The 27928-nt window shown below is 39.5% G+C and overlaps 2 protein-coding genes across 3 annotated transcripts in view; one reads left to right on the top strand and one right to left on the bottom strand.

Annotated features, from left to right (window-relative positions):
• ARFIP1 (ADP-ribosylation factor interacting protein 1) overlaps positions 1–3799 on the bottom strand; it is a 169559-nt gene extending 165760 nt beyond the window's left edge. For both annotated transcript variants that reach the window (XM_006875500.1, XM_006875501.1), the window contains exon 1: positions 3643–3799. The gene's annotated coding sequence lies outside the window, so the exon portion shown is untranslated. The remainder of the gene's footprint in view (positions 1–3642) is intronic.
• A 21036-nt stretch (positions 3800–24835) lies between these two features.
• Positions 24836–26472, top strand: TIGD4 (tigger transposable element derived 4). Its single transcript, XM_006875499.1, has one exon. It carries the CDS (start codon positions 24836–24838, stop codon positions 26390–26392), a length of 1557 nt encoding a protein of 518 aa, XP_006875561.1. The 3' UTR covers positions 26393–26472.
• The last annotated feature ends 1456 nt before the right edge of the window (positions 26473–27928 follow it).

Below are 27928 nucleotides of genomic sequence, written 5' to 3'. Positions count from 1 at the left end.
TTCAGACTCATAGAGACCCTGTATAGATAGGGTTTCCAAGGACCAGTTGGTGAACCACCAACCATATGGTTAGCAATCCAACAGTGCCGTACCAGGACAACACTAGTCTAGCATAATCTATTATTTGTAAATTGATATTGGTTGCTACCCAAGTAAGGATGCATTTTGTTAAGTGCTGTTGAGTTGGTACTGACTCATAACGACCTGTATAGGGTTTCCAGGGAGCAGCTGGTAAGCTTGAACCCCCAACCCTGTGGTTCAAACTGACCTTGCAGTCCAGAGCATTAACCCACAGCACCACACCAGGATGATGTGAGACACAGGAAAAGTTATTTGGGGTGGGGGACTTGGTGAGGGGGACGCTGGTTATTCTACATAGATTATGATGAGATATTTAGTCTCTTCAAGTTCTAACATTCTATTAAACAGAAGTCAAACATTTAGATTTTCATACTCTCAATCAGCACATACTTCACAATCAAATCAATAATCTAGATAGAACAAGCACTCCAAACTTTAATTTGGACCCAAGACCCAAAACCCAAACCCACTGCCACTGAGGCAATTACAACTCATAACAACCCTGTATAGGGTTTCCATGACTGTAAATCTTCAGGGAGTAGAAATTTCGTCTTTCTCCTGCAGAGCGGCTGGTGGGTTTGAATTGCCAACTTTGCAGTAGCAGTCCAGTGCTTATCCTACAGCAAATTATTAATTAATGAGAAACAATCATTAAAAGACCTAGTACAAAATGGAGAGAAGGGCTATCAAGACAAGTTGCAGGTTACCACTGGTTGAAGGACCACACCACTGAAACAACTTACTTGCAAAGCTAAAGCCCAAGATATATGCCTCAGGTGCACAGGGAGAAAAGCAAAGCAAAGTACAAGCATAATTTAAATGTTTTACTCTGAACTGTACCTAGTAGGTTGAGGATATTTAGCATGTCTAAAATAACCACAAACACATCAATTTCAAAACTTACTGGATCTCCAGATCACTGGACACAGTTATCCCTAAAAAGAAATCTCAAAACCACAAATCAGGAACTAAATAAATACACACTCTTACTTCCTTTTCTAGGTCTAGAAAGGAACTTAGATACGTTTATAGAGGTAGAGATTGTACTACAATTCTAGAATTTTAGTACAAGCTAGAATTCCTGCATTCTATTATCCTAAGTCCTAAAATAAGTCATTTACAGTTTGGAGAAATAACAGCTTCACCCAAAAATGTTTTCACAAGCCTCAACTAACCTCCCTGCCTAAGAAGCAAATGGCTTTAAATCAGTTTCTTGTTAAGTGCCGTTGAGTGGATTCCAATCCACAGCGACCCTGTATAGGGTTTCCAAGGAGCAGATGGTGAGCTTGAACCACCGACCTTACAGTTCAAACAACTTTGCAGTCTGATGCATTAGCCCACAGAGCCACACCAGGACTTATATATTCCCTTAGAAAATTTGATTAAAAGACTGAACTTTATAGGGTGGTGGTATATGCCATCAAGTTGGTTCTGACTCATAGGAAACCTGTATAGGGTTTCCAAGGCTATAAATATCTATAGGAGCATAAAGCCTCATCTTTCTCCTGAGGAACAGCTGGTGGATTTGAACCGCCAACCTTGTGGGTTCACAGTTCAGTGCTAATCCTATAGAGCTACCATGCTACCCTACAGGGAACTTGGGGGATGGTATTCAAACAAATCTTTGTATATAATTTCAGTCGTGAGAATAAGAACTATCCCTGAAAGTCACTGATCCCTAAACCATAGACCACAAAATCAAAACCTAGAATAAAGGCAAACCATCAGTCTAACTAACAATAAATTAACAATTTAGAAGGGAAGCAAAGGAACCGAGATTTTATGACAGGGCTTTTGATTGGGAAAATAAGATACGATTGTAACCATTTTCTCAGATAATGAGAGTGAGACTGGGTAGCTGGGAGTGGGGAGAGGGTGTTAGTCAACTTGAGTAAGGAAAACAACACAGAATTAAATGAAGAGTAGAATTAGAACAGTAAGATAGGAGCATAGTGATTAGAACAGCATGATAGGTAGCATAGTGCATTATGAGCCGGGATGCTAACTGTAACGTAAGATGTTCGAGTCTGCCAGTAGCTCTGCAGGCCGGAGAAATATGAGGCAGAATTTCTGCTCCTGTGGAAACCCTATACAGACTCACTGCGTCGAAAATGACTCAATGACACACAACCACCACCATAGTCAGCTATGGGCCTTGATGTGGCTGTCGTGTAAACACTGGACTGCTAAGGCAAGGTCAGTAGTTCAAACCCACCAAACGCTCTCGGAAACCCTATAAGGGGTAGCTATGAGTCTAACTGACTCGACAGCGCACCAACAACATATGCTTTTAAGTGCTCGAGATAGAGCGATGAAATGATCAATTTCTGCAACCTTAACACAGGGCTGATTCAACTTAAACTCTGGCACACATTTATATGGCAATGAAATTAAATTAAACTATAACATGAACATGCACTTGCAAGTGAAAGTACAAGTTTATGAAAAGCTCTATAACTTTTCCTTTTTCCCTTGTAAAAAAAGAGAACCAGGTTAGCGATTTTATATACATTTTTATCTAGGACAAAACGAGGGATTTAGAAATTCTAAAAGCTAGAGAAGCTAGAGGCTAGCGAAGCTGCAGGAAGTATTAAAAAAAAAAAAACAAAAACTTTTCGAGATAGAAAGTCTTAGAAATGAGATAATAACCAAACCAAACCTACAGCCATTGATTCCGTCAGAGTAGAACTGAGCCACAGGATGCTCTTTATGGAAAGCGACTGCCACGTCTTTCTTCCGTGAAGCTGCTGGTGGATTCAAACCGCCAACCTTTCGGTTAGCAGCTGAGTGCTTTAACCACTGTACCACCAGGGCTCCTTATGAAAGAAAATAAAAGGAAGACGCGTAGATTGTTCTTTAAAAGGGGGGAAAAAATCTTCTTTCCTTTTTCCTAGACACGCAAACAGTAGTAACTTGGCAAAGGGAACAACTCCCTTCCCAAACTCCAGCAATTCTGGACGTCTTCACAAGTACAGTCAGACTTGGGACATTTCACAGGCAACGCTCCTCCCTTCATCCCCGCCAGGAGAACCGCCCAGAGGGACTATCACTATCCCCTTTCCTCTCCCAGCAGGAGAAAGGAAGTGGGGGAAGTGATGCAGGGAGAAGACAGAAATAAAGGTTGGGCATCAACCATGAAGATGGCCCACTCCAAGACTTCACCAAGAAAACCTTGAATCTTGCAGCCCGCTTTTTCCATCTAATGCACGCCAACCCGACAGGGTGCCAATCTGGAAAGGCTGGTCCTCCCCTCACACTGCTGTTTCAGAGGTGGACTCAGAGGAGCAGATATGGCACAGACCAAGAAAAGAAGTGCACTGTGAAAGTCCGAGACCGCGAAAGCGTCTGTCCTGTCACCATGTCAGTCAGATCAGCTTTCACCCCAGTCTTTTCCTGGTGGGCCTGCTCCTCCCTCACCTGTCGGCTGGGCTGGGATTCCGGCAGCTCTCACGCCGAGGATTATCCCTGCTGCTGCTCTCTGGAAGCGCCTCAACCTTGGCTGGCACGAAGTGAGCGGAAACACGACCCAAGTCTTTTCCTTCTTCCCCTCCCCCCACGCACCTCGGATCCTTGGGGGCGGGGAGCAACTGCAGCTGTCACAGGCTCACACTGACCAACCGCCGAGGACACTCGGACCGGGGCCTCTCAACCCGGCCTCGGGAGTCAGCACCCAGCCAGCGCAGCGGAGCCGGAAGTGAGGAGAACGGAAGTAGGTTGTCCTGGGCCCTGGACGGCCCCTCTCTCCTTCAGTCTGGCTCAACCAGGCCACGTCTCTGTGGTGCCAGCGACAACTTCCACGAAGTCCCCTTTGCCCCCATACTTTGACCCCGCCTCCTTTCTCCCTCTGCAGCCCTAGCAACCACATCCAGGGCTCTGCTGGTGCCACTGATAATTTTCTGGCTGGAACCGAATTTTCGGGCTTGTGCACGGGTCTGGATCGAGAGCTGGAAGTTTACAGAAGGGCACATCGGCTGAGTCTTGAGTGGTTAAAGGCCTCCAGGAGCCCTAAGCTTCTCTCCTCTCTCCCTTACACACGCCTAGCCTCCTGTATTCGGCATCCCCCCAGCACACAGTCGATAGGGAGGATAAAAGGGGACGTAGTTCACGCCAACGCAAACCTCAGGAGAGCCAAAGATTCTCTCTCAGCAACCAGAGAGCTTGAAGAAAGTCATCCCAGCCCCGCAAAGGGGAGAGAGAAGGGAATGTGGGGTTGGAGGAGCAGATGGGATTCGGGTGCCCACTCTTGCTTCCCCGGCCTGCGCAATGAAGCCCCCTTCGGCTACCTTACGCACGTGCACCCGCCTTTGGAGAGACCAGACCCCAGCATCCTGGAATTCTCGCTACTTGCTCTGCATTTTTCTTCTCTAATTCACTTGTTCTCTGAAGGTGGATCCCGGGTACTTTTCATTCCTGCTTTTCCTTCTTTACATTTTACAGATCACCTAGCTCTGTTTTCCTTGCAGGTTCCACTACTTCTTACGTAGATCACTGCCCTGTCTGCAAAAGCCACTGACCAATCCCTTCTCTCAGTATTTTCTGTAGTTTCCTAAATTGAGAACCCAGCTTGAAATTCGAATACTCTCCCTATCCCCAGCACTGAATCTAGGGAAAGTATGGTTCCTCGGTGGTACTAGACAAACCTGAAGCTCATTTACATACAGCTCATTTTTTAGGTCCATCCACTTGTATCTCCCTTCACACTGTCTTTTGTGACTGTTCTGCCTTTGGCAATCTTTGTCATTTTACTCCTATTTCACTTGTACGAAGGGATAACATTGCATATCGTGTAATATACCTTCTTTGGACAATAATTCTTTATTTGATGCCTTAGCTGACATGACATTTTTAATAACTAAATAGCCAAAGCTATGCCTCTAGCTGTACACATTTCCAGGGCTCTCAAGTTCATTATATAGTTAAAAATATATCCCTTGTAGATTTCTTTCCCGATGCCCATGAAGAGGAAATACCTATATTACAAAATGTTTCAGGTAAATTCCAAAATCTACTGAGATCTACAGCATGCCTATTAAAAAAGGGAATACTGAAACCCCAAAATTAAAATCTGTATGTAAATTACCTATATCTTAAATGGTGCTGTCCTTAGCAACAGAAAACAGCGAATGCTAACTCACTCAAACTGTAACTTCAGCTCTGCAGTTTTCTGTTCAAAGGTATTGTGTTGGTGTTGAATCAGTTTTCTTTAATTTTAGAAAAAAGGATCCCAATCTAGATTAATTATTGCTCTTATTGTTTAAGAAGAGACTGAAATTTGGTGATGAGTGCAAATTTTATCCTTATGGTTTTAGAAGGGTCAGTAGGGAGAGATAACTGTACTATTTAACTAGGAACAGTGTGACAGTGAGTACTTCACTATTTGAGCTGCCTAGTGCTTCAAGGACTCCTGCTAGCTGTCCTAGAATTTCTTGTAGTTTAACTTCACCTAAATTTCTCTGTTAAGCCTATTTGAAACAGAAGTGTTTCTTACATTAAAAGGTAGACAGTAGCTTCAATTATTCATCCCAAGCTGTATAGTTCCCTTAGCTGTAACTGTGGCTGGTTTTGACAGAGGATTCTGATGGGCTTGGAATCACTTGAAACCTATGCTAACCTCTGCTTGGTGAAAATGCTATTAATCCTGTTAGGTACTCTCTCAGTGCAGTACTATTGTGGTACTGTGCATGATTAATCTTCATACATATTATTAAACTGTGCAAGGCTATGCAAAGGATTAATCTTTCCATGGTTTCTAATGTCCCAAGGGAAATTAGAAAATCCTGACAGCTACTTACACTGGTGATGGAAAATAGTGAAATTCTATGCATCCTTTGGGACAAACTAAGCAGCAGTTAGTGTTCTTTGGATTTGGGGGGAATTTTTTCACAAAAACTGAGAGAACTGATTTTAAACCTAGCCTTATTTAGCAGGATATTTTTCCATTTTCTTTCTTTTCCTTCTCCACCCCCATTTGCCCCCACAGCTTTGGGATTTCTGTTTAGGAAGAATGAAAGGTTTACTCCTCTCTCTCAGTTGGAATTTATGCTTGGAGAAGTGAGAAAAATCTGCCACATAATGCTTATGACACTGGAGATTATTTAATCATTTCCCTTTGCATGGATATTGGCTATTTATTTGTTGTTACATTCCATCAAGTCAGTTCTGAAATAGAAAATCTGTACAGGGCTTCTGAGGCTATGAATATTTATGAGAGCAGAAAGTTTCATCTTTCTCCTGTGGAAGGGCTGGTGGGTTTGAACTGCTGACCTTGAGGTTAGTAGACTAGTGCTTATCCTACAGCAACAACTGCTCTTCCATAAAACCAGGGACTGTTTATTCGTTTGACTGGTAGCTGTCTTGTTATTTGATGACCAGGAAGGAAAGGAAGCAATAAGATAAATCTTATTGTCTTAGTCCTTTATAAATGGATTCACTGTGCCTGCTAATTTAGGTATTGAACATTGTATCTGCTTATCAAGTATGTTTTCTGAAGTGAAAGGAGAAGTTCTTAGTATCTTCATATCTTTTCTGAGGGGATTCTGCTGATGCCTCAAATATTTCATCATTCTTCATCAACAGCCCTTTTGTGCATAGAGAGAGATGTAGGTTACTGATTGCACGATACAATCCGCCGGAAACAAGCCTTTTATTAGAGGATGATGATTAATGCAACACTTGAAGAAGCCTATGAAAAGTTAGGGTACAAAATGAATACCTAAGGACTTCTTACAGTTAAACAAATTACAGTAGATGCAAGGTCAGTTTCATTCAGTTATGTATAGGCTCTACTGGTATGCATGGTGACCTTTGTCATTAGACTCTGGGTTCCACTCCTTTCTACATCTACATGCAGATGTATACATTTTATACATATTATGATAATTGTGGGAAGCTTTTCATGCGATCTTGTTATGCTCCCCCTTAAAAACCTTGAATGACATTTGTGGCCTGCTGAATGAAATTTTAGTATTTATTCTAGCATTCAGAGTTTACCATGGTCTTATCTTGATCTCCGTTCTAGTATACTGCTAAGTACTGTGAAGACCCTGTATAGCGTTTTCAAGGAGTGAACTGGTAGGATTGAACCACCAACCTTGTGGCAAGCAGTCCAGTGCTGATCCTACAGTGCCACACCAGGACTCTGTGTGTGTGTGTTTAAATTAAATAACACCGAAATGGATAGGCTTTAAACTGACCTATAATTTCCTGCTTCCATGTTTTTGTCTCTAGTCCTATAACTTGAAATCTTTTCCTATCTCTTCTTATCCATCAAGTAGTTACCCAACAGTGATAATTAAGATTTTGTGTCAACTTGACTGGGCCAGGATTCTCAGTGGTCAAGCAGTCAAGATGTAGTTATCTCCCAGATGCAATTGAATATTATGTAATCAATTCCATGATGTGATCTTCTATGAGCAGTCAGTCAATTGAAAGGAAGTTTCCTTGGGGGTAAGGCGTGCAACACCTGTTATTTTGCAAGAAATAAAAGGAGAAATAAGTGGGCAGAGAATGAGGAACCCCACCACCAAGAAAGAAGAGCCGGGAGATCTTTGGATCTGGGGTCCCTGCACTGTGATGTTCCTGATTGGTGTTATGTGCTTTGGAGTCAGTTCTGACTCATTGTGGGCCTGGATAGGATTTCCAAGGTTGTAAATCTTTCCAGGAGCAGAAAGTCTCATGTTTCTCCTGTGGAACAGCTGGTAGTTTCAAACTGCAGATCTTGAGTTTAGCAGCCCAACTCATAACTACATACCAGAGGTGTTCCTAGATTCAGGGAAAGATTAATATCAAGACACATGGAGATATGCAAGAAATGCTGGGCCTACCAGAGACGGAGACAGAGATGATGATATGGAGAGATGGAGCAGTTGGAGACTTTAGATCCAGAGAGGGAGAGGGCTGTGTGCTGATGACCAGGGGGCAGGCTTGTCTCTGGTTGATGATGCATGGAGGGGATTGGAACCATGGCAATTAAACGATATACAATAGAATGAATGTAAAACTAATGTTCTCCCATGTAAACTATCACATAATTCACAATAAAACATTTATTAAAAAAAGAAAGAAATGCTGGGCCTGCAGATGATGAGAGAAGACAAAGACGTTACTTTAGAGCCAGAGCTCTGACTATAGATTGCTAGCCTCCTAAACAGAATAAATTTGTTTTTGTTAAAGCCATCCACTTGTGCTCTTTCTGTTATAAAAACACTACATAACTCAGGTATCAACCTTTAGAGTTGAGCCCAGATGCTACTTCCTTCATGAACTCATCTTTTTCTTCTTTGAACCCATAGCACTTGAGTTGAGTCTCCATTTTAATCTGCCTTATGTGTGCATATCTGTTTCCCCATGATAAATAAGATTCTTTTGGGGGGGGGGGGGGGTCTGATGAACTTTGAACTTGTTTTATTTATTCATAATACTAGGAAACTTCCTAACTTTGCTTAAAATATAGAACTATATTGTCTGCTGCATACCATGCAAATTTCAGAATACCAAAAACTCCTGATACTTAAGGTAATGGTACAGAGCAGGATTAAGTAAGCATATTATTTTCTATTTATTTTTGGAAGTTAGCAAATGCTTTCTTAAATTGAAAAAAAGGTTGTTAATTATTGATAAGATAATAACTTATAACATCCCCATCCCCAGAAATTCTGAATGAGACATATCTTAGTTATCTAGTGCTACTATAACAAAAATACCACAAATGGGTGACTTAGCAAATAGAAAATCATCTTCTCACAGTTTAGGAGTCTAGAAACCTGGATTCAGGGTGCCAGCTCTAGGGGGAGATTTTCTCTCTCTGTTTGCTCTTGGGAAATAACCTTTTCTCTGTTTAACATCTATAGACCTAGTGTACCTTGGAAATTTCCTGTGTCTTAGCATCAATATTCCCCTGGGGTATAAGGTTCTTAGCACAGGTACCCTGGGTCCAAAGAATGAGCTCTACTTGTGGCTCTCTGTCCTCAGTGGTCCTGAGATACCCCCTTCTCTGCTCACTTCTCTCTCCTTTGACCTCTTGTATGATAAAAGATGATGCAGGTCATACCCCAGGGAACCTCTCCTTACATAGATCAGGGTTTGGGCCTGAGTTAGGGTGTTGCATCCCACCCTAATCCCCTTACAACTGATATCTGTAATAGGAATATCAGCTGTATTTTTCTTAATGTTAATTTTTAAAGCCTGGTAAGAAGTAGAACATGAGAGTTGTAGAAGTTATTTTAACTACAGAGACAGAAAAGAAACTTATCCATAATTTCATTACCTAGAGGGTTGTTGTTGTTAAGTGCCATCGATTTGATTCTGATTCATAGTGACCCTGTGTAGTTTCCAAGGGGCAGCTAGTAGGTTTGAACCACTGATCTTACGGTTGGCAGTACAGTGCTCATCCTGTAGCACCACACATATTTTTCCAATGCTTAGATATATATTTCATTACCACCACTTGTCTATCAGTTTGTCGTGCTGTGGTGGCTTGTGTGTTGCTATAATTCTGAAAGTTAGGCCACAAGTATTTTAAATACCAGCAGGACCAGCCACAGAGTCCTGGTGTAAGCATTAGACTGCTAACCACAAGGTCAGCAGTTCAAACCCAAGAGCCACTTCTTAGAAATCCTATGCAGGGTTTTTATGAATCGAGCTGACTAAACAGCACTTAACAACAAGGGTCACCCATGTTAGACAGGTTTCAGCAGTGCTTCTGGACTAAGAGTAGGAAGAAGAAGAAGTGGACTGCTTATGAATATTTAAGCATTGAAAACCTTAATAGTAGCAGCAAAACATTTTTAGATACAGTGCCAGAAGATGAGCCACTCAGGTTGGCAGGCACTCAAAATAAGCCTGGGGAAGAGCTGCTTCCTCAAAATATAGCTGACCAAGATGACATACATGGAGTAAAGTTTTCAGGACCTACGTTTGCTGATGGGACTCAACTCAAAATGAGGAGAAACAGCTGTAACCATCCATTAATAACAGTGCACAATGTACCAAGTATGAATCTAGGAAAATTGGAAAATGAAATGGAATGCATAAACATCAATGACCTAGGTATTAGTGAACAGAAATGAACTGGTATTGGCCATTTGAGTCTGGCAATCATATGGTTTACTATGCCACGAATGACAAATTCAAAAGGAATGGCAGAGCATTCATCATTAAAAAGAACATTTCAATACAGACGGGTCTCTTATGATACAATAGTGAATAATTGTTATCAGGACTGATTGTGAGGGTTGGAAATGTAAAGGTAGACATTTTATAGCAAGGAGGGGAGTGATTAACTTTTCAGTCTAGAAGTGGAGGTCCCTAGGACCATCAAGGGAGAAGAGCAGAGACCGGGACCCTACCCAGAGAAGCAATAATGCCTGAAATGGAGCCAGAGATGATGACATGGAGCAATGGAGCAGTTGGAGACTTTAGATCCAGAGAGGGAGAGCGACTGTGTGCTAAAGACCTGGGGGGCACGGGGGAAGGATTGCATGGAGGGATTGTAACCATGGCAATAAGACGATAGAATGAATGTAAAACCAATGTTCTCCCATGTAAACTATCACATAATTCACAATAAAACATTTAAAAAAAACAACAACAAACATTTCAAGATCTATCTTGAAGTACAACGCTGTCTGGATAGGATAATATCCCTATGTATACTAGAGAGACCAGTTAACATCACCATTCCTCAAATTTATGTACCAACCACTAAAGTCAATAATGATGAAACTAAATTCTACCAACTTCTTCAGTGTGAAATTGATCAAACATGCAATCAAAATGTATTGATAATTACTGGTGATTGGCATAATAAGGTTGGAAACAGAGGAAGGATCAGTAGTTGAGAAATAAGGCCTTGGTGATAGAAATGACACTAGAGATCACATGACAGAAGTTTGCAAGACCAATGACTTGTTCATTTCAGATACTTTTTTTAAACAACATAGAAGGTGAATATCAACGTAGACCTCCCCAGACAGAATATATAGAAATCAAATTGACTACATTTTGTGGAATTAGATGGTGGAAAAGAAGCTCCATATCATCAGCCAAAACAAGGCCAGGGACAGACTGTGGGACAAACCATAGCTTGCTCATATATATGCAAGTTCAGATTGAAGCTGAAGAATATGAAAATAAGTCCACGAGTGCCAAAATATGACCTTGAACATATCCTGCCTGAATTTAGAGACCATCTCAAAAATAGACTTTATACATGAGACACTAATGAAGGAAGACCACAAGAGCTGTGGGGTGACATCAATAACATCATACAAGAAAAAAAAAACAAAAAGAAAAGAAAAAAAAGACAGGATAGAAAGAAAAGACAAAAATAAATGTCAGAGAAGACTCTGAAACTTCCTCTCCAGTGTAGAAATGCTAAAGCAACTGAAGGAAATGAGGACCTAAAAGAGCTGTGGGGCAAATGTCAAAGGGCAGCTCAAGAAGTCAAGTTTTGTAATGAACTGTACAAAGACCCAGACACAATGGAATGTGGAAATCATCGGACAATCTCTTTGATATCCCATGCAAGTAAAGTTTTACTAAAGGTAATACAGAAACAGCTGCAAGCATAAATTGACAGAGAACTTCCAGAGGTTCAAGCCAGATTCAGAAGAGGCCCTCAAAGAGGGATATCACTGCTGATGTCCGATGGAAAGCAGAGAATATCAGAATATCAGAAAGATGTTTACCTGTGCTTTATTGACTACACAAAGGCTTTTGATTGTGTGGATCATGACATGCTATGGACAACATTGCGGAAATACGAGTATTCTGGAACATGTAATTGTGCTCATGAGGAATCTGTACATGGACCAAGAGGCAGTTGATCGAACAGAACATTGGGAACACTGAATGGTTTAAAATTAAGAAAGATGTGCAACAAGGTTTTATTATTTCACCATATTTATTCAACTGTAGGCTGAGCAAATAATCTGAGAAGCTGGGTTCTATGAAGAAAAACGTGGCATCAGGATTGGAGGAAAACTCATTACCAACCTGCAATATGCAGATGATACAACCTTGCTTGCTGAAAGTGAAGAGGACTTAAAATATTTACTGATGAAGATCAAAGAACACAGCCTTTGGTATGGATTGTATCTCAATGTAAAGAAAACAAAAATCTTCATGACTGGACCAGTAAACAACATTCTTATCAACAGAGAAAAGATTGAAGTTGTCAAGGACTTCATTCTTCTTGGACAACTATCAGCATTCATGGAAGCAGTGGTCAAGAAATCCAACGACATACTGCATTAGGCAAATCTGTTGCGCAGACCTTTTTAAAATGTTGAAGAGCAAAAATGTCAGCAAAGAGCAAAAAAGGTCAGGCTTGGTGTGCCTGACCCAAGCCATATTTTAAATAACCTCAACATGCATGCTGGACAGTGAATAAGGAAGACCATAGAAGAATTGATACTTTTGAGTTATGATGTTGGAGGAGAATATTGAAAGTGCCATGGGCTGCCAAAAGAACCAACAGATCTGTTTAGAAGAAGTGCAGCCAGAGTGCTCCTTGGAGGCCAGATGGGCAAACTTCATCTCTCATACTTCGGACATATTGTCAGGAGGGACCAGTCACTGGAGAAGGATATCATGTTTGGTAAGGTGGAGGGTCAGAGAAAAAGAGGAAGACCCCCAGCGAGATGGATTGTCAAAGTGGCAGCATCAATGGGCTCAAGCATGGCAACAATTGTGAGGCTGGCCCTGGATCGGCAGTGTTTCTTTCTATTGTGCATAGGGTTGCTATGAGTTGGTACCAACTCAATGGCACCTAACAACAAAGACACAGAGTTAGAAACCCAGAAGGGAGGAGCACAATCAACATTTCTGAAGCTGAAAGAGCTGAAATAAGTATTCAAGCCTCAACTTGCAACATTAAAAGGTTCTGTGAGCAAAATGGAGTCCTGGTATGGTGTTGTGGGTTAATGCACTGGATGTAGAGGTCACCAGCCGCTCCTCAGAAACCTTATACAGGGTTGCTATGAGTCAGAATCAACTCGATGGCACTCAATAACAATAATGGCAAAACATTGAATGAAGTTGAAAGAATCAAAGAAATATGGAAGGTATGCACAGTCAAAAAACATGTATTAGTAGATGTTTTCAACCATTTAAAGAAATAGCAAATGATCAAGAACTGATGGTAGTGAAGGAAGAACTCCCAAGTTGCACTGAATGCGTTGGCAAAAAAACAAGGCTCCAGGAATTGACGGAATATAATTGAAATCTTTCAACAAACTGATGCAGCACTGGAAGTGATCACTCATCTATGCCAAAAAATTTGGAAGACAGCTACCCGGTAAACTGGAAAAGATCCACATTTGTGCCCATTCCAAAGAAAGGTAACCCAAAGGAATGTGGAAATCATCAAACAATATCACTAATATCACATGCAAGTAAGATTCTGCTGAAGATAATTTTAAAAAAATGGTTGCAACAGTGTCAGGGACAGTCTAGGCCCTAGGCCTCTCTTACCCTGGCTTCATATCCACCCCTTTTTCCTGAGTCCTCTCCTACTAGACAGGGATCGAGAAAGGGGGAAGGACATCTCTAGTCCAACCAGAATGGTAACATTGAGAAAAACAGCCTGGAAACAGAGGTAAGGCTATCAGAACCTGAAACCCTGATAGAGGCAGCTGGTTGCAGACAGACAACCCATGCAAACAGTGCCTACAGCTGACAACTGTAGAAGGCACTCCATTTCTAAGAAGCCTGAGCCCTTTACAAAAAAATCAATGAATATTCAACATACCACTCCTCCTGATCAATATGTGCTAGCCCATTCTTGGAGGAGGAGACCATACCTTTATAAGCCAGTGCACCTACCCCAACGGACAAGGCTTCTCCAATTGTGGAGATAGACTCAATTCTCTCTCTGATGTGTACTTTCTCTTTGACTTACTCTATGCTCCCCAATTCTACCAGGTCTTCTCCACTTGCAGAGATAGACCTGCTTCTTTGAAGTGTACTTTCACTTTGCAATAAAGAGCTTCTTCTAAATGAAAGAGGAGGCTTTCTGCTCCTGTAAAGATTTACAGCCACAGAAACCCTATGCAGGGTCACTATGAGTCGGAACTGCCTCCACGGTACTTAACAACAACAAGGACAACAAATGAATACTTATTGTTTGTGCGTGATTGAGAAGCAGCAACTCAGTGGGACTAATTCTTTAGAGTCCTGAGAGCTAGAGGGACCAGGGAAAAACGTGACAACAGTACATTGGCAGAAATTCAAGTTGGATTCAGAAAAGAACATGAAACTAGGGCTACCTTTGCTGATATCAGGTGGATCTTGGCTGAAAGCAGAGAATACTAAAAAGATGTTTACTTGTGTTTTATTGACTCTGCAATGATTTTTGACTGTGTGGATCATGACAACCTATGAATAATATTATGAAAAGTGGGTATTCTAGAACACTTCATTGTGTTCATGAGGAACCTATGCATAGACCAAGAGGCTATTGTTTGAACAGAACAAGGGTATATTGAAAGGTTTAAAATAAGGAAAAATATTCATTAAAGTATTGTTTTCTTTTATCATACTTATTCAATCTGTATGCTGAATAAATAATCTGAGAAACTGTATTATATGAAGAATGTGGCATCAGGATTGGAGGAAGACTCATTAACAACCTACAATATGCAGATGATACAACCTCACTTGCTAGAAGCGAAAAAGACTTAAAATACTGTTGAAGACCAAAGACCACAGCCTTCAGTATAGGTTGCACCTCACTTTTAAAACAAACAAACAAACAAATCCTCACCTCTGAACCAATAAATAATATTATGATGAAATAGAGAAAAGATTGAAGTTGTCAAAGACTTCACTTTGTTTGGATTCACCATCAACACTCACAGTAGTAGCAGTCACAAAATAATACGACATTTTGCATTAGACAAATCTGCTGCACAAAACCTTTATAAAGTGTTCAAGAACAAAGATGTCAGTTTGAGGACTGAGGTGTACTACCCAAATGGTATTTTCAGTTGCCTCATATGCATGTGAAAGTTTAACAATGAACAAGGAAGATTATAGAATAATTGATGTATTTAGTTTATGGTGTTGGAGAAAAATATTGGAAGTAGCATGGACTTCCAGAAGAACAACGAAATCTGTGTTGGAAGAAGTACAGCCAGAACACTCCTTAGAAACCTGAATAGTGAGACTTTGTCTCTCACACTTCAGACATGTTGCTAGGAAGGACCAGTCCATGGAGAAGAACATCAGGGTTTGTGAAGTGGAGGGTCAGAGAAAAGGAGGAAAACCCCTAACGAGATGGGTTGACACCGTGGCAGCAGCAATGGCCTCAAGCATAACAACAGTTGTGAGGATGCGCAGAACCAGGCAGCATTTCGTTATTTGTACATAGGGCCACTATGACTCGGAACTGACTCAATATCACCTAACAATCACTAACTGCTTTGTTGTTGTTAAGTCAATTCTGATTCACAGCAACCCTTTACAGGATTTCTGAAGCTGTAAATCTTTACAGAAGTAGAAAGTCTCATCTTTCTCCCATGCACGTCCCAGAGTAGCTGACGTGCATGAACCACTGACCATGTGGTTTAGCAGTCTATTGCTTATCCTGCAGAGCCACAGCAAACTTACTGTTTACTGGCAGTAAGCACAGTGGAATAGTCATGAACAGTACAGATATGGCCTCTACCCTCTCAGAGCTGACAATATATAGGATGCATTTGTTGCCATACTATTTTGTACTTTGTGTTTTTCCTTTAGTATATCGTTGAATATCACTCACACCATTAAGTATTCTCCTTTAGTGGCTCCATAGTATTTTAGCATTTGTTGTTTTTGTTGTCAAGTGCTGCTGAGTCAGTTCTGACTCATAGCTACCATGCATATAATTGCAGGAGCAGAAAACCTCATCTTTCTTCCATGGAGTGACTGGTAGTTTCGAACCACCAATTTTGTGATTCCCAGGCCAGCTCTTATATTACAGAATTACTGCATTTTAGCATGTACTGCTGCTACCACTGTGTGCCATGAAATCAGTTCTGATTTATAGCCACCCTGTATAGAGTTTCTGAGGCTGTAAATCTTCATGGGAGCAGAAAAACTCATCTTTCTCCTGTGGAGCTGCTGATAGATTCGATCTGCTGACCTTGTGTAACCCACTGCCAGGGCTCCTTATTTTAGCATATGTTGTTGTTAAGTGCTGTCGAGTTGGTTCTGACCCACAGTGACCCTGTTTAGGATTTCTGAGGAGCAGCTGGTGAGCTTGAACCGCCAACCTTGTAGTTCAAATGGCTTTGCAGTCTGGCGCATTAACCCACAGTGTCACACTAGGACTCTATATTTAGCATATAGATATCCTTTAATTTATTTAATTCATTCTTTTTTGTTGCATATTTAGGAATTAGGTTGCTTCAAGGCTTGTTTATGATAAACAATTCAAGTTTTTGTGTGATAGGCTGAATTCTAAAATGACCGCCAATGATCCTCACCTTACCTTATATAATAGGTAAAAATGTGAAATATCACTTCTGTGGTTATATTGCATATAAAAGGGATTTTACAGATTTGATTAAGATTAATAATCAGTTGAGTTTTAGTTAAACAAAAGGGAGGTTATCTTAATCAAATGAATCCTTAAGATTAGAGAGTTTTTTCCAGCTGGTAGTAGCAGAAGAAGCAGAGAAACTGTTTGGAAGCTAGAAATAGAAGGTTTTCCATTGCTGAAATTGTGGGCTTCTCAGGGCAAGGACTGAAGGGTGGCCTCTAGAGGCTGAGAGTGTTTCCCCAATGACATCCAGCAAGTAAACTGGAATATCAGTCCTACAACGGCAAGGAATTGAATTCTGCAAACAACATGAATGAATGAGCTTGGAAGAGGATTCAGCCTCCAGATAAGAGCCCAACCCAGTCTCAATTTCAGCCTTATGAGACCCCTAAGCAGAGAATCTAGGAGAGCTTGCCTGGACTTTTGACCTATAGAATTGTGATATAAGAAATGGGCATTCTCGACTTCTAGGGCAAGAGAGTGAAGTAAGCAGAGGGGCTGAGCAGACCCTTTGCAAAAAGGACATGTGAGCCCAAGTGAAACAGATATAGAAGGTGATCCTGGAACCCTGAGCTTCAGAGGATAGGACAGAGAGGTGGATTGAGTGACCACTGAAAGAGGAAATTGAACAGGAGCAGCAAAAAAGAAGAAAAACAGGAGGAGTATAGGCTGGCCTGGAACAGTGTGGTCATCTTCAGCTTTTTTTAGACAGCTGTTGATAAAGTGGCCTAGTGACACAAGATGCCGCTGGAGGTTAGCAGCAAGGAGGTGCAGTTCTCCCTTGTTACCCATGGTAGTCTGGTAGCCAAGGACATGGCCAGTCTCCCCTCACCAGCTCAGTAGGCTGTGGCATACCCTCTTGTACAGCAGCTTCAGCCCTTCTTGGGATCAGGTGCTAGGCATACCACCCTTGCTTCTGGTGGCTCATGACCCCACCCCGAACTACCCACACAAACAGTAAACAGAGAACTGCATTCACACTTTCAGTCTCTATCACATCCACCAGAAAATAGGTGGTGATGCTTGAGAACACACCAACATGGAATCATCAATTAAATATAGATACAGTTACACCACAGTGTCTTTGAAACAGCAGATAATTTCAATTTACACAAAGAAACAAGATAGTGTGCCTCAAACAAGTGACCAAAATACAGAGTCAAAAATTTAACATAAAAAATGAACTGTACTAGTTACTAAGACATTTAAAAGAATGCAAAGTAAGCACCTTGAACAGATTGCAAAACTGATTGAGAAAAATGTAGATGAAATCAAGGTAAACACAGATAAAGCTTTAGAAGAATTCAAGAAAACACTACAGGAACAGACAAAATAAATGCAAAATCAGAAACACCACAAAAAGAACAATTAGGCAACTAGGAGATTGATACTAAGACTTCAGAAATAGATAATACATTGAAAGAGCAAAGAAATAGGACTGATTCAATGGAAAGCTGAATTAGTGAGCTTGAAGACAAATTTCTCAATATTCATCTGCTAAAGAAACAATAAAAGAACAAAAAATTCAAGGAAAGCCTGTGTCATTTGCATTTCAGAACAGGGAGAAGCAAAAAATACAGAAAATTATGTTAAGAGTTGTTGGAAGAAAACTTCCCTAACATTATGAATAATAAGAAATGCATTCAGGAAGTTGAATGAACTCCAAACAGGATATATCCCAAAAGAAAACCATCAAGACATATCATAATCAAAGTTTTCAAAACCCTAGATAAGGAAAGAATCCTGAGAGCAGCTCAGGAAAAACAAAGTTTACTTACAAAGGAAAAGTATCTGATCTCTCAGCAGAAACCATGCAGACAAAGAGACAATGGAATAACATATAAAACTCTGAAAGAAAAACATTGCCAACCATGAATCATATACCCAGCCAAATTGTCCATCAGATCTAACAGCAAAATTAGGACATTTTCAGATAAAATTTTTTTATTAAATTTGTAAAACCCAGACCAACCTTAAGAAAAATACTAAAGGGAGTCCATTGGTCAGAAAACCAAAAACAACAGATAACAACTCAAGACTAACGTACATGACAATATCACCCAGAACTCAATCCAGATATCTGTTGTTGTTGTTGTTGTTAAGTGCCATGACGTTGATTCCAACCCATAGCCACCCTGTATAGGGTTTCCAAGGAGCAGCTGGTGAACTTGAGTCACCCGCCTTGCAGTTCAAAGCGACTTTGCAGTACAGTGCATTAACCCCCAGCGCCATGCCAGGACTCTAATCCAAATGAGAAGTATTCAAAGTAGAACAAGCCTAGTAGTGGTGAAATGTCATTGAGTCAATTCCAACTCACAGCAGCCCTATATAGATTTCCAAGGCTGCAAATCTTTATGGAAGCAGAAAGTGTCATCTTTCTCCTGCTTAGAAGCTGGTTGATTTGAACTGCTGATGTTGCGGTTAGTAGCCCAATTTGTAATCTATAATGCTACTGCTGCTGCTGTGTGCGGTGGAGTCGGTTCTGACTCACAGCGACCCTGTATAGGGTTTCCGAGACTGTAAATCTTTACGGAAGCAGAAAGCCTCATCTTCCGCGGAACAGCTGGTAGTTTCGAACTGTTGACCTTGCAGTTTGCAGCCCGATTCGTAACCACTATGCTACCAGAGCTCCTTACAATGCTACTAGGGCTCTTTAAAACAAACCTACAAGACTGAAAATAGGGAACCAGAGACACCCATTTGCAACAACAACAACAAACTCATAAAGTAGAAAAAATAATTCCAAATGAAGAAGAAATCAAATAGATTTCAAGGAAAAAAAAAAAAAAAAAGCTAAATATAACCCTAAAATTAGATCAAACCTTACTCCTAGCCCTAGCCCAACCCTTACCCCAACCTTATTCCTAATTCCCATAATCCCCCAAAATAATTTTTTTAAAAAGGTTTCCCAAGGGAGTTTTCTGTCTCTCCAGCTCATAATAAGTCATCTTGCTAGATTCCCTAAAAAAAAAAAAAGGCATTGTTTGAAGGTATTGTATAATCATTTGATATATAGCAATACAAAATTAATATATTTATAAGCTAACCTGTTTTCACATCAATAATTTTCCTCTCAGGATACAATCTTAGGTATGAACTTGCTAGATAAAAGTTACTTACATTTCTTAAGATGGTTGTACCATATTGCTAATTTACCTCCCCCTCCAGAGTCCTGGTGTTGGTACTGTAAGCACTGGACAGCTAACCTTAAGATTAGTAGTTCAAAGCCAGCAACCACTTCTTGAAAACCCTAGAAATGTTGCTATGAATCAGAACCGAATGGATGGCACTTAACAATGACAGCTTTGTAGCAATTTGTGTGCCATCCAACAATCTATGTTGCTATACCCTGGCAAACACTAGATGTTGTATGCCCCGTACCCAACCTCCACCAGTCTTTTCTGATCATTCTCAAGAAAGAAAATAAAATGATCTTTCTTTTTAAAAGAACATTCACTTTTCTCTTATGACTGGTCGGGCTGACCATTGTTTCTTTAATGGAAGTTCAACTGTTAAGTCTTTTGGTGAATTGTGTATTCTTATTCTTTGGCTGACTTTATTATTAACGCAAGAGAAGCTATTTCATAACATGCAGTATAACTTTTCTCTACTGTAATATTTTTCAAGGGATGGAATGGTTAATGAGCTAAATTGAGAGAGTGAATATTTCTGAAAAATACTAGCTGTAGCCACTACTTTCCAAAGGAGAACTCAAACCTTACCTGGTGGAGCATGTAGAATATCAACTTCATTGATTACACAGTGTTGTTGCCTTATTTTTTTCTAAGGAAAAGACCTAAATTGCCTGGTTTTGCATTAGTAATATAATTATTTCAGGAATAAAGATATATTGGATCTTTTCACAGAAAATTATGAATTACTGTTTTAAATCCTACTTTAATAAGAAATGTATACTGCTAACATTCAGGGGGAAAAAATCTCCCTACATAAAGATATCACTATTTTAATTTTGATCAGTAATCTTTGGGATTACTTGGGATGAGAAAATTCAAGTTACTTTTTTCTGTTAATTGAGATGATAGGACTGATTTCTAAAAAAATTTTGACAGAAGGAAGAGAAGAAGGAATATAAGGAAAGAAGTAGTGTTGATTCCTTTTTCCTCTGGGAGAATAATTGTAGATGGTTTTGTCTTTTCTTGAAAAAGTAGTTCTTGTTCCCTCTTAATTTTTGGAGGTTAGTATCTTCCTAGTCAGAACAAGATTAAACAAAATTTTTGAACAAATTAGATTTACAGGAAATGGCAAGAAAAAATCCTACCGGGAGGAGTCCCTCCTATGAGTAAGACTTTTTTTGGTGGTTGTTGTAGTTAAGTGCTGTTGAGCCAGTTCTGACCCATAGCGACCCTGCATAGGGTTTCCAAGGAGTAACTGATGAGCTTGAACTGCCAATCTTGCAGTTCAAATGGCTTTGCAGTCTGGTGCATTAACCCACAATGCCACACCAGGATGGACAACGGCACACCAGGATGGTGGTGGTGGTGGCTGTGTGCCGTGGAGTCGGTTCTGACTCATAGTGACCCTGTACAGGGTTTTCAAGGCTGTAAGTCTTTACTGGTGCATAATGCCTCATCTTTCTTCCACAGAACAGCTGGTAGTTTCAAACCGCTGATCTTGAGGCTCGCAGCCCGATTCGTAAACACTACGCTACCAGAGCTCCTTTTGTGGTAGGGATTGGTAAATGTTACTTACTAAGAAAGGTCAACTCTCCATAGCAGTTGTATATGGCTGCTATTTGTGTTCACAGAATTCTCCAGTTGCTGTTGTTAAATGCCATCTAGTTGGTTCTGTATAGGGTTTCTGAGGAGTGACTGGTAAGTTTGGACTGTTGAGCTTGTGATCAGCAGTATAATGCTTATCTTATAGTGTTACACCAGGACTCCTGATACTTTTTCTTTTCTTTTTTTTTTTTTTATCTTGTAAAGCATTCAAAGTTCTGATTCGACTTGTTGCTGGGATCATAGAGTGTGTAACTGTGGTCAGAGAAGGCCCTGCCAGTGTTATGTCATAATATAATGAAAAGACCAGTAGACTTGACATTGGAAAGCCTAGATTTCAGACTGTATTCTACTGCATTATAGCTGTGTGATCATTGTGCAATTAGTACAGCAATTTATAAACTAAAGCCCTGGGCTATGATTATTATTTATTATTAAGGTCTTTTTTCTAACAACACCATGCTAGTAGTAATTATTATTATAAAAACTACTCCATAGAGTTGGACAAAGAAGGCAGAGGCATTTTGCCAACAATTGGCCCTTATAATGTATGCATCATCTGGGAAATGTGGGGGGAAGATAGAAGAACTAAAGGAATGGAGTCCCACGCTGCCTCCTATAGTAATAACACCAGATTATCATGTGACCTGCTATTATTTTGTCCATCTGGGGCTCTGCGACCAACCTCGCAGGAGGGTTTTCTTTAAGAAGAGCGCTATTTTCAGTGTATATTTAAAATGGGATTCTTCCTTCTGTTGTAAACCAGATTCCAAACTCACTGCTGTTGTGTCAATGCTGACTCACAGTGACTCCCAGACTATAAATCTTTACAGGGACAGATAGTCTCATCTTTCTCCTGCAGGATAGCTGGTGGTTTTGAACAACTAATCTTGCAGTTAGCAGTCTGACACTTAACCCCACAGTGCCACCAGGGCTCTAATCCAAGTGGGACCTAATAAAATCTGAGTTGTAAATTCACACAGCTGAAAGTAGAGAAAAGATAATAATGATATGGCCATCAGCACTCATCTATTGAACACTTTAGTCATGTGCTAAATATTGTACTGGGGCAGTTGTGATTCAGTACAATTCTCATGTATTGTTACCCCCTCCTGGTGTGGTGTGGTGGGTTAATGCGCTGGACTGTGAAGTCAGTTTGAACTGCAAGGTGTGGAGTTCAAACTCACCAGCTACTCCTTGTTAACACTATACAGGGTCACTGTGGGTTGGAACCGATTCAACAACAGTTAACAACAATAAACCTATAGCTCGGATGTTGCTCTGATACTGAACTGGTTTCAGTGGAGTTTACATACTAAGTTGTACTACAAAGAAAGGCCTGGTAATCTTCTCAAAATTAGCCAATGAAAACCTTACGGTTCACAGATCCTGGGAATGGTGCACAGCCAAACTGCATTTCATCCAGTTGTTCTTGGGTTCCCCCAGGAGTTGAGTCAACTTGGTGGCAGATAACAGTAACAAATACTGTGTGTACTAAGAGCTTCCCACTCCTCTCATTGAAAGCAACCCTATGAAGTAGGTGATACCACCATTTTACAGATAAGTAAACTGAGGCTTTCAATGACTAAGTAAACTGCCAAGAGTCACATAAATGCTAAATAATGGTGAAGGTGGTATACTGTGGGGTTGGTTCTGACTCATAGTAACCCTGTATAGGATTTCCAAGGCAGTAAATCTTTACAGGAGCAGAAAACCTCATCTTTCTCCCGCAGAAACGCTGGTAGTTTCTAACTGCTGACCCTGAGGTTAGCAGCCTAACTCTTAACCACTATGCTACCAGAGCTCCTTGTTAAATAATAGTCACTTCTCAATTCAGGTCTGTCTAGGACCATAGCCCATGTATTTATAGTTTGGTGGTAGTAGTGAGTGCCATCAAGTTGGTTCCGACTCTTTACAACCCTGTATTGGGTTTCTGAGGAGTGACTGGTGGATTTGAACTGCCAACCTTGTGGTTCACAGTTCAGTGCTGAGCCTACAATGCTACACCAGGACACCATGGTAGAGCCTTTATTTAAAAAAATAAGACAGTGAAGATCCTGAAGGATACGTTGTTGTTGTTAAGTGCTGTCGAGTTGGTTCCAACTCATAGTGACCCTGTATAGGGTTTCCAAGGAGCAACTAGGGATTTGAACTTCTGACCTTGTGACTCACAGTCCAGCACTGATCCTACAGCACCACACCAGAAGTCCAAGATATGTCACATGGCTATTCTCCTTCTCACTTGCAGCCCATGTCTTTTTCTACATTATATTCTCATTATAACTTGTCGATTTCTGTGAATTTTATCAAGTATTTCAGGTCTTTGTGTACGTGGCCAACGTGTCAAATTGCTTGAAATGGGATTGGTTTCTAAGTATTTTGACAGAATGAGATTTTGATTTTTACTTTTTAAATGGAATTATTAATCACTTGATTTGATTTCTTTAGTGAGGCATGCTCAACCAGGCTCGCCTATGAAGGATACGCTGTCTCCCATGTGCTATTAAAAGTTGGATCTTGTGACTACTGACTATATTTTTCTTTCAGAGAAACCACGGGAAGCAGTCTGTGACTTTATGTAAAAAATAGCCACCAACGAGCTATCCAGCATCATTTTTAGTTCTTTAATTTTGGTAAGCCCACATTTTCAAAACAGATCAAATTTGTCTGAATTATTTCACAAGTATATATTACAAAGCACTCAAATAAAAGTGAGGATTCAAATACCCAGAGCAGCCTTGGAGAACTTTTTACAGAGGCTCCTCAGGAGGTAAGCATTTCTTATCAAAGCTTTGGTTCTGTGTTTTTAAGAAACACATTTCCATTCTTTTCACTATTGTTAACAGCATAAGTAACTGGTATAGATGTTTGTTTTTTTTTAAATAACATTTGATATATCATCTCTAAAATTGTTGCTTTTTCTTCCTTTTTAAAATATTTTCAACAAACAGAGAAGATAGATACATCCTGAAAACCTAGGAGAATTCTACTACTTTCTTTGCCACCCTCAAGAGACTTGGAAATTAATGGGTAGCAGCAACATTTTGTGTGAAAAGTACCAAATGCTTGCTTTCTTCTTATTTCTGAGTCCTTCTGTGGAGAATTAATAAGAGGCTGGATACACACATGAATAGAATGGATCATCTTAAAGGATTGAGGTTCCAAAAATATATCAGCAAGACTGGACAAGTTTGACATAATGAGATTTCTATTTTAGCCTGACTTCGGGACGTTTGAATAAATACACTAAAGTGAGCTACACAAGGTCCTAGGAAGGAAGTTTCTCTTCATAAATATTTCAGCTGCATATAGTATTTTTCGTATCCAGATCTCTTGGGGGATAGTGTATTCAGTTATCAATTTCAAAAGAATAGAATGAGTAGGCACTTAACAACGTTTAACAGATGAAGCGCGATACATTCTGGAGAAGAAATTGAATGAAAGAACCAGACAGCAGGAAATCAAACGAGAAATCTCTACAGAAGCACTGGTTGAGATGGCAGAAGCCTCTGGTGATGCCTCCACTCTGACCGCAGCAACAAAGAAAAAGAAAAGTCTCTCCATTGAAGAAAAGATCGACATCATAAATGCAGTGGAAAGTGGTAAGAAAAAAGCAGAGATTGCAGCTGAATATGGAATAAAGAAAAACTCATTGTCTTCTATTATGAAGAATAAAGACAAAGTTCTAGAAGCTTTTGAATCGCTGAGATTTGATCCAAAGAGAAAAAGACTGAGGACGGCTTTTTACACAGATCTGGAAGAAGCATTAATGAGGTGGTATCGGATTGCACAGTGTCTAAATGTGCCAGTTAATGGTCCAATGTTGCGTCTAAAAGCTAATGATTTTGCCCAGAAACTGGGACATAATGATTTTAAGTGCAGCAATGGTTGGCTGGATCGCTTTAAATCCAGGTATGGTTTAGTATTCAGAGCTCAACCTGCAGAAGCTACAGCTACACCTGTAGACCCTTCAACTGTCTGGTGTCAAAATGTACTTCCTTATTATTTAAACGATTATCACCCTAAGAATGTTTTTAATATAAAAGAGACTGGATTGCTTTATCGAATGTTACCTACAAACACATTTGCATTTAAAGGAGAAACATGCTCAATTGGAAAATTATGCAAAGATCGAATAACTCTGGTGGTTGGGGCAAACATGGATGGCTCCGAGAAACTGCCTTTGCTTATCATTGGGAAAAACAGAAATCCTCATTGTTTCAAAGGCATAAAATCCTTGCCTGTGTACTATGAAGCTAACAGAACGGCATGGATGACCTCAGAAGTATTTGAACAATGGATGTGGAAGCTTGATGAAAAATTTCAAGCCCAACAGCGAAGAGTAGTAATTTTTGTTGATTCTTTTCCTGCACATCCAGAGGTAAAGAACCTAAAATCCATTGAGTTAGCATTCTTTCCATCATGTTTGTCTTCCAAGTTTATAGCTATGAAGCAAGGTGTTATTAAAAGCCTTAAGATCAAATATCGACATCATCTTATCAAGAAATTTTTAAGCTCTGTTGAAAGCAGCAAAGAATTTACATTTTCCCTACTAGATGCAGTTGACACATTGCATCTGTGTTGGCGGTCTGTAACGCCAGAGACCATTATTAAGAGCTACGAAGAGGCAGGATTCAAATCCCAGAAGGAAGAAGGTGACACATCAAATGCAGAGGCAGAGGCAGAGGCAGAGGCAGACACCGGTCTTGATTTGGTTGCCCATGCGCAGGCGGCAGGAGTGGAATTTCCTGAAGGTTTATCCATAGAAGAGTATGCTGCCCTGGATGATGATTTGGAGACATGTGAAGCAGCATCAGATGATGATTTGGTATGGACCAAAGAAAGTAAATCAGATGAGACTGAATTTTGTACTTCTGATGAAGAGGAAGACAGTGCGTCTCCAGAAACTGAACTCACATTGCCATCAAAAAATGAGGCAGTAACTGCTTTAGACACCCTTAAAAAATTTCTTAGAAGTCAGGATATAAATGATATGCTTCATAATTCTTTAGCAGACCTTGAAAATTTTATTGACTCTTCATCATCTAAGTAATTATTTAATGTACTCTTAAGAAGGCTAGATTTTCCCAATGTATTTTATTATATAAGGTATATAAAGGGGAAACAGCACTTAAGCATAAAAAATTAAAAGCTTGTACGCTTTGGTTTCATTGCAAAAGTCTTTGATTTGAATAACAAACTCCTTAGATAGATTAGATTAGAATAAATAATAAGTTAATAAAAATATTAATTGGTGTTTCACTAACTTTGGGGGAGTAAAAAAATATATTTCAGAGACCATGTATTTGAAACATATGATATACATGTCAAAAATGCAAAAAACTACCCAGATATGATTCATATAAGTTGAATTGGTGATTGTCTTCTATTTTCTAGTGTTAAACTCATATCATGTTGTTATAAAAACATTTTATATTTTAATTGATATACCTATGCTAAGAAACAAAATATCTATGTGTAGCTTAGATATTTATAAAGAAATATGTATGCCATGTGTATTTTAACTAGAATCTTAAGTATCAAGTATTAAAGTACTTTTAAGTTACTTATCTTCAAAGCTAGCTTATCTTGCTAATAAAAAACTATAAAGACCTATAGAAAATAAAATCTGGTTTAACTGTATACCAAAATGATAAAAACAAAAAACGTGTCTCACTACTTCAAAGTTGTTTCTAGATAAAGTTAAATGGAAGACTTTGACCTCATCGTGTTGTTTTGTTATATGAAGACATATATTTTTTGTATGCATGTGTTTAATAGAAAAATACACTACTAAAACACTGTTAGGCTCATATCTATATTTTAATAAGATTACTCTTTAAAAGAAAATGTGAAATATACATATGCAGTTATTAAAAAATAAAACGTGATTGATTCTTAAATATTTTCTGATTTTACCAGTTTTAACGTTAATCTAAAAAATTTACTTAATTTTGTTTCTAAATTTTTTTCCAAGAAAACCTGAATGTTCTTGTAGTATATTTTAATGGACTTTAATTCTTTGTTGTTGTTGTTGTTGTTTTCAGTTTGAGGAAATTTTACCTACAGAATGCTTTAAAATATTTTATGAAAGTATTTAATCTCTAGGTATAAAATATCATCTGTTGTTAAGTGCCATTGAGTCGGTTCTGAGTCACAGTGACCCTGTATAGGGTTTTTAAGGAGCGGCTGGTGGGTTTAAAATACACAGTGCTTATCCAAGAGGGGCATACCAGGACTCCAAAACATAGTCTAAGCAGTGGAATAACATAACAGTGAGGTTTTTTTTTAGTGTTAGATTTTAACTAGTATGCTTGTTTAGCTTATTATTACAGCTAATTTTGGGTCCCTTTGAAAAGTATTTTGGAAAACTTTATACAGATTGTTTTCACTATAAGTATCAATCTGCCAATGGAAGACACAATTTGGAAGAAAATGTTTATAAGAAGGATTTTTATTTTTGATTATTAATTTAGTCTGCTTTTGAGATTTAATAATAATATCCTTTACATGTACTAAAATTAAGGGTGAAATATGGATTACTTAGATTTAATTAAAAGTGTTTTATTAATGATTTAATTTAGAATTT

Source organism: Chrysochloris asiatica, unplaced genomic scaffold (genome assembly GCF_000296735.1).
Source record: "Chrysochloris asiatica unplaced genomic scaffold, ChrAsi1.0 scaffold00329, whole genome shotgun sequence".
Taxonomy (NCBI): Eukaryota; Metazoa; Chordata; class Mammalia; order Afrosoricida; family Chrysochloridae; genus Chrysochloris; species Chrysochloris asiatica.
The sequence above is the reverse complement of the archived record's forward strand: the minus strand, read 5'-3'. Positions and strand labels throughout refer to the sequence as shown.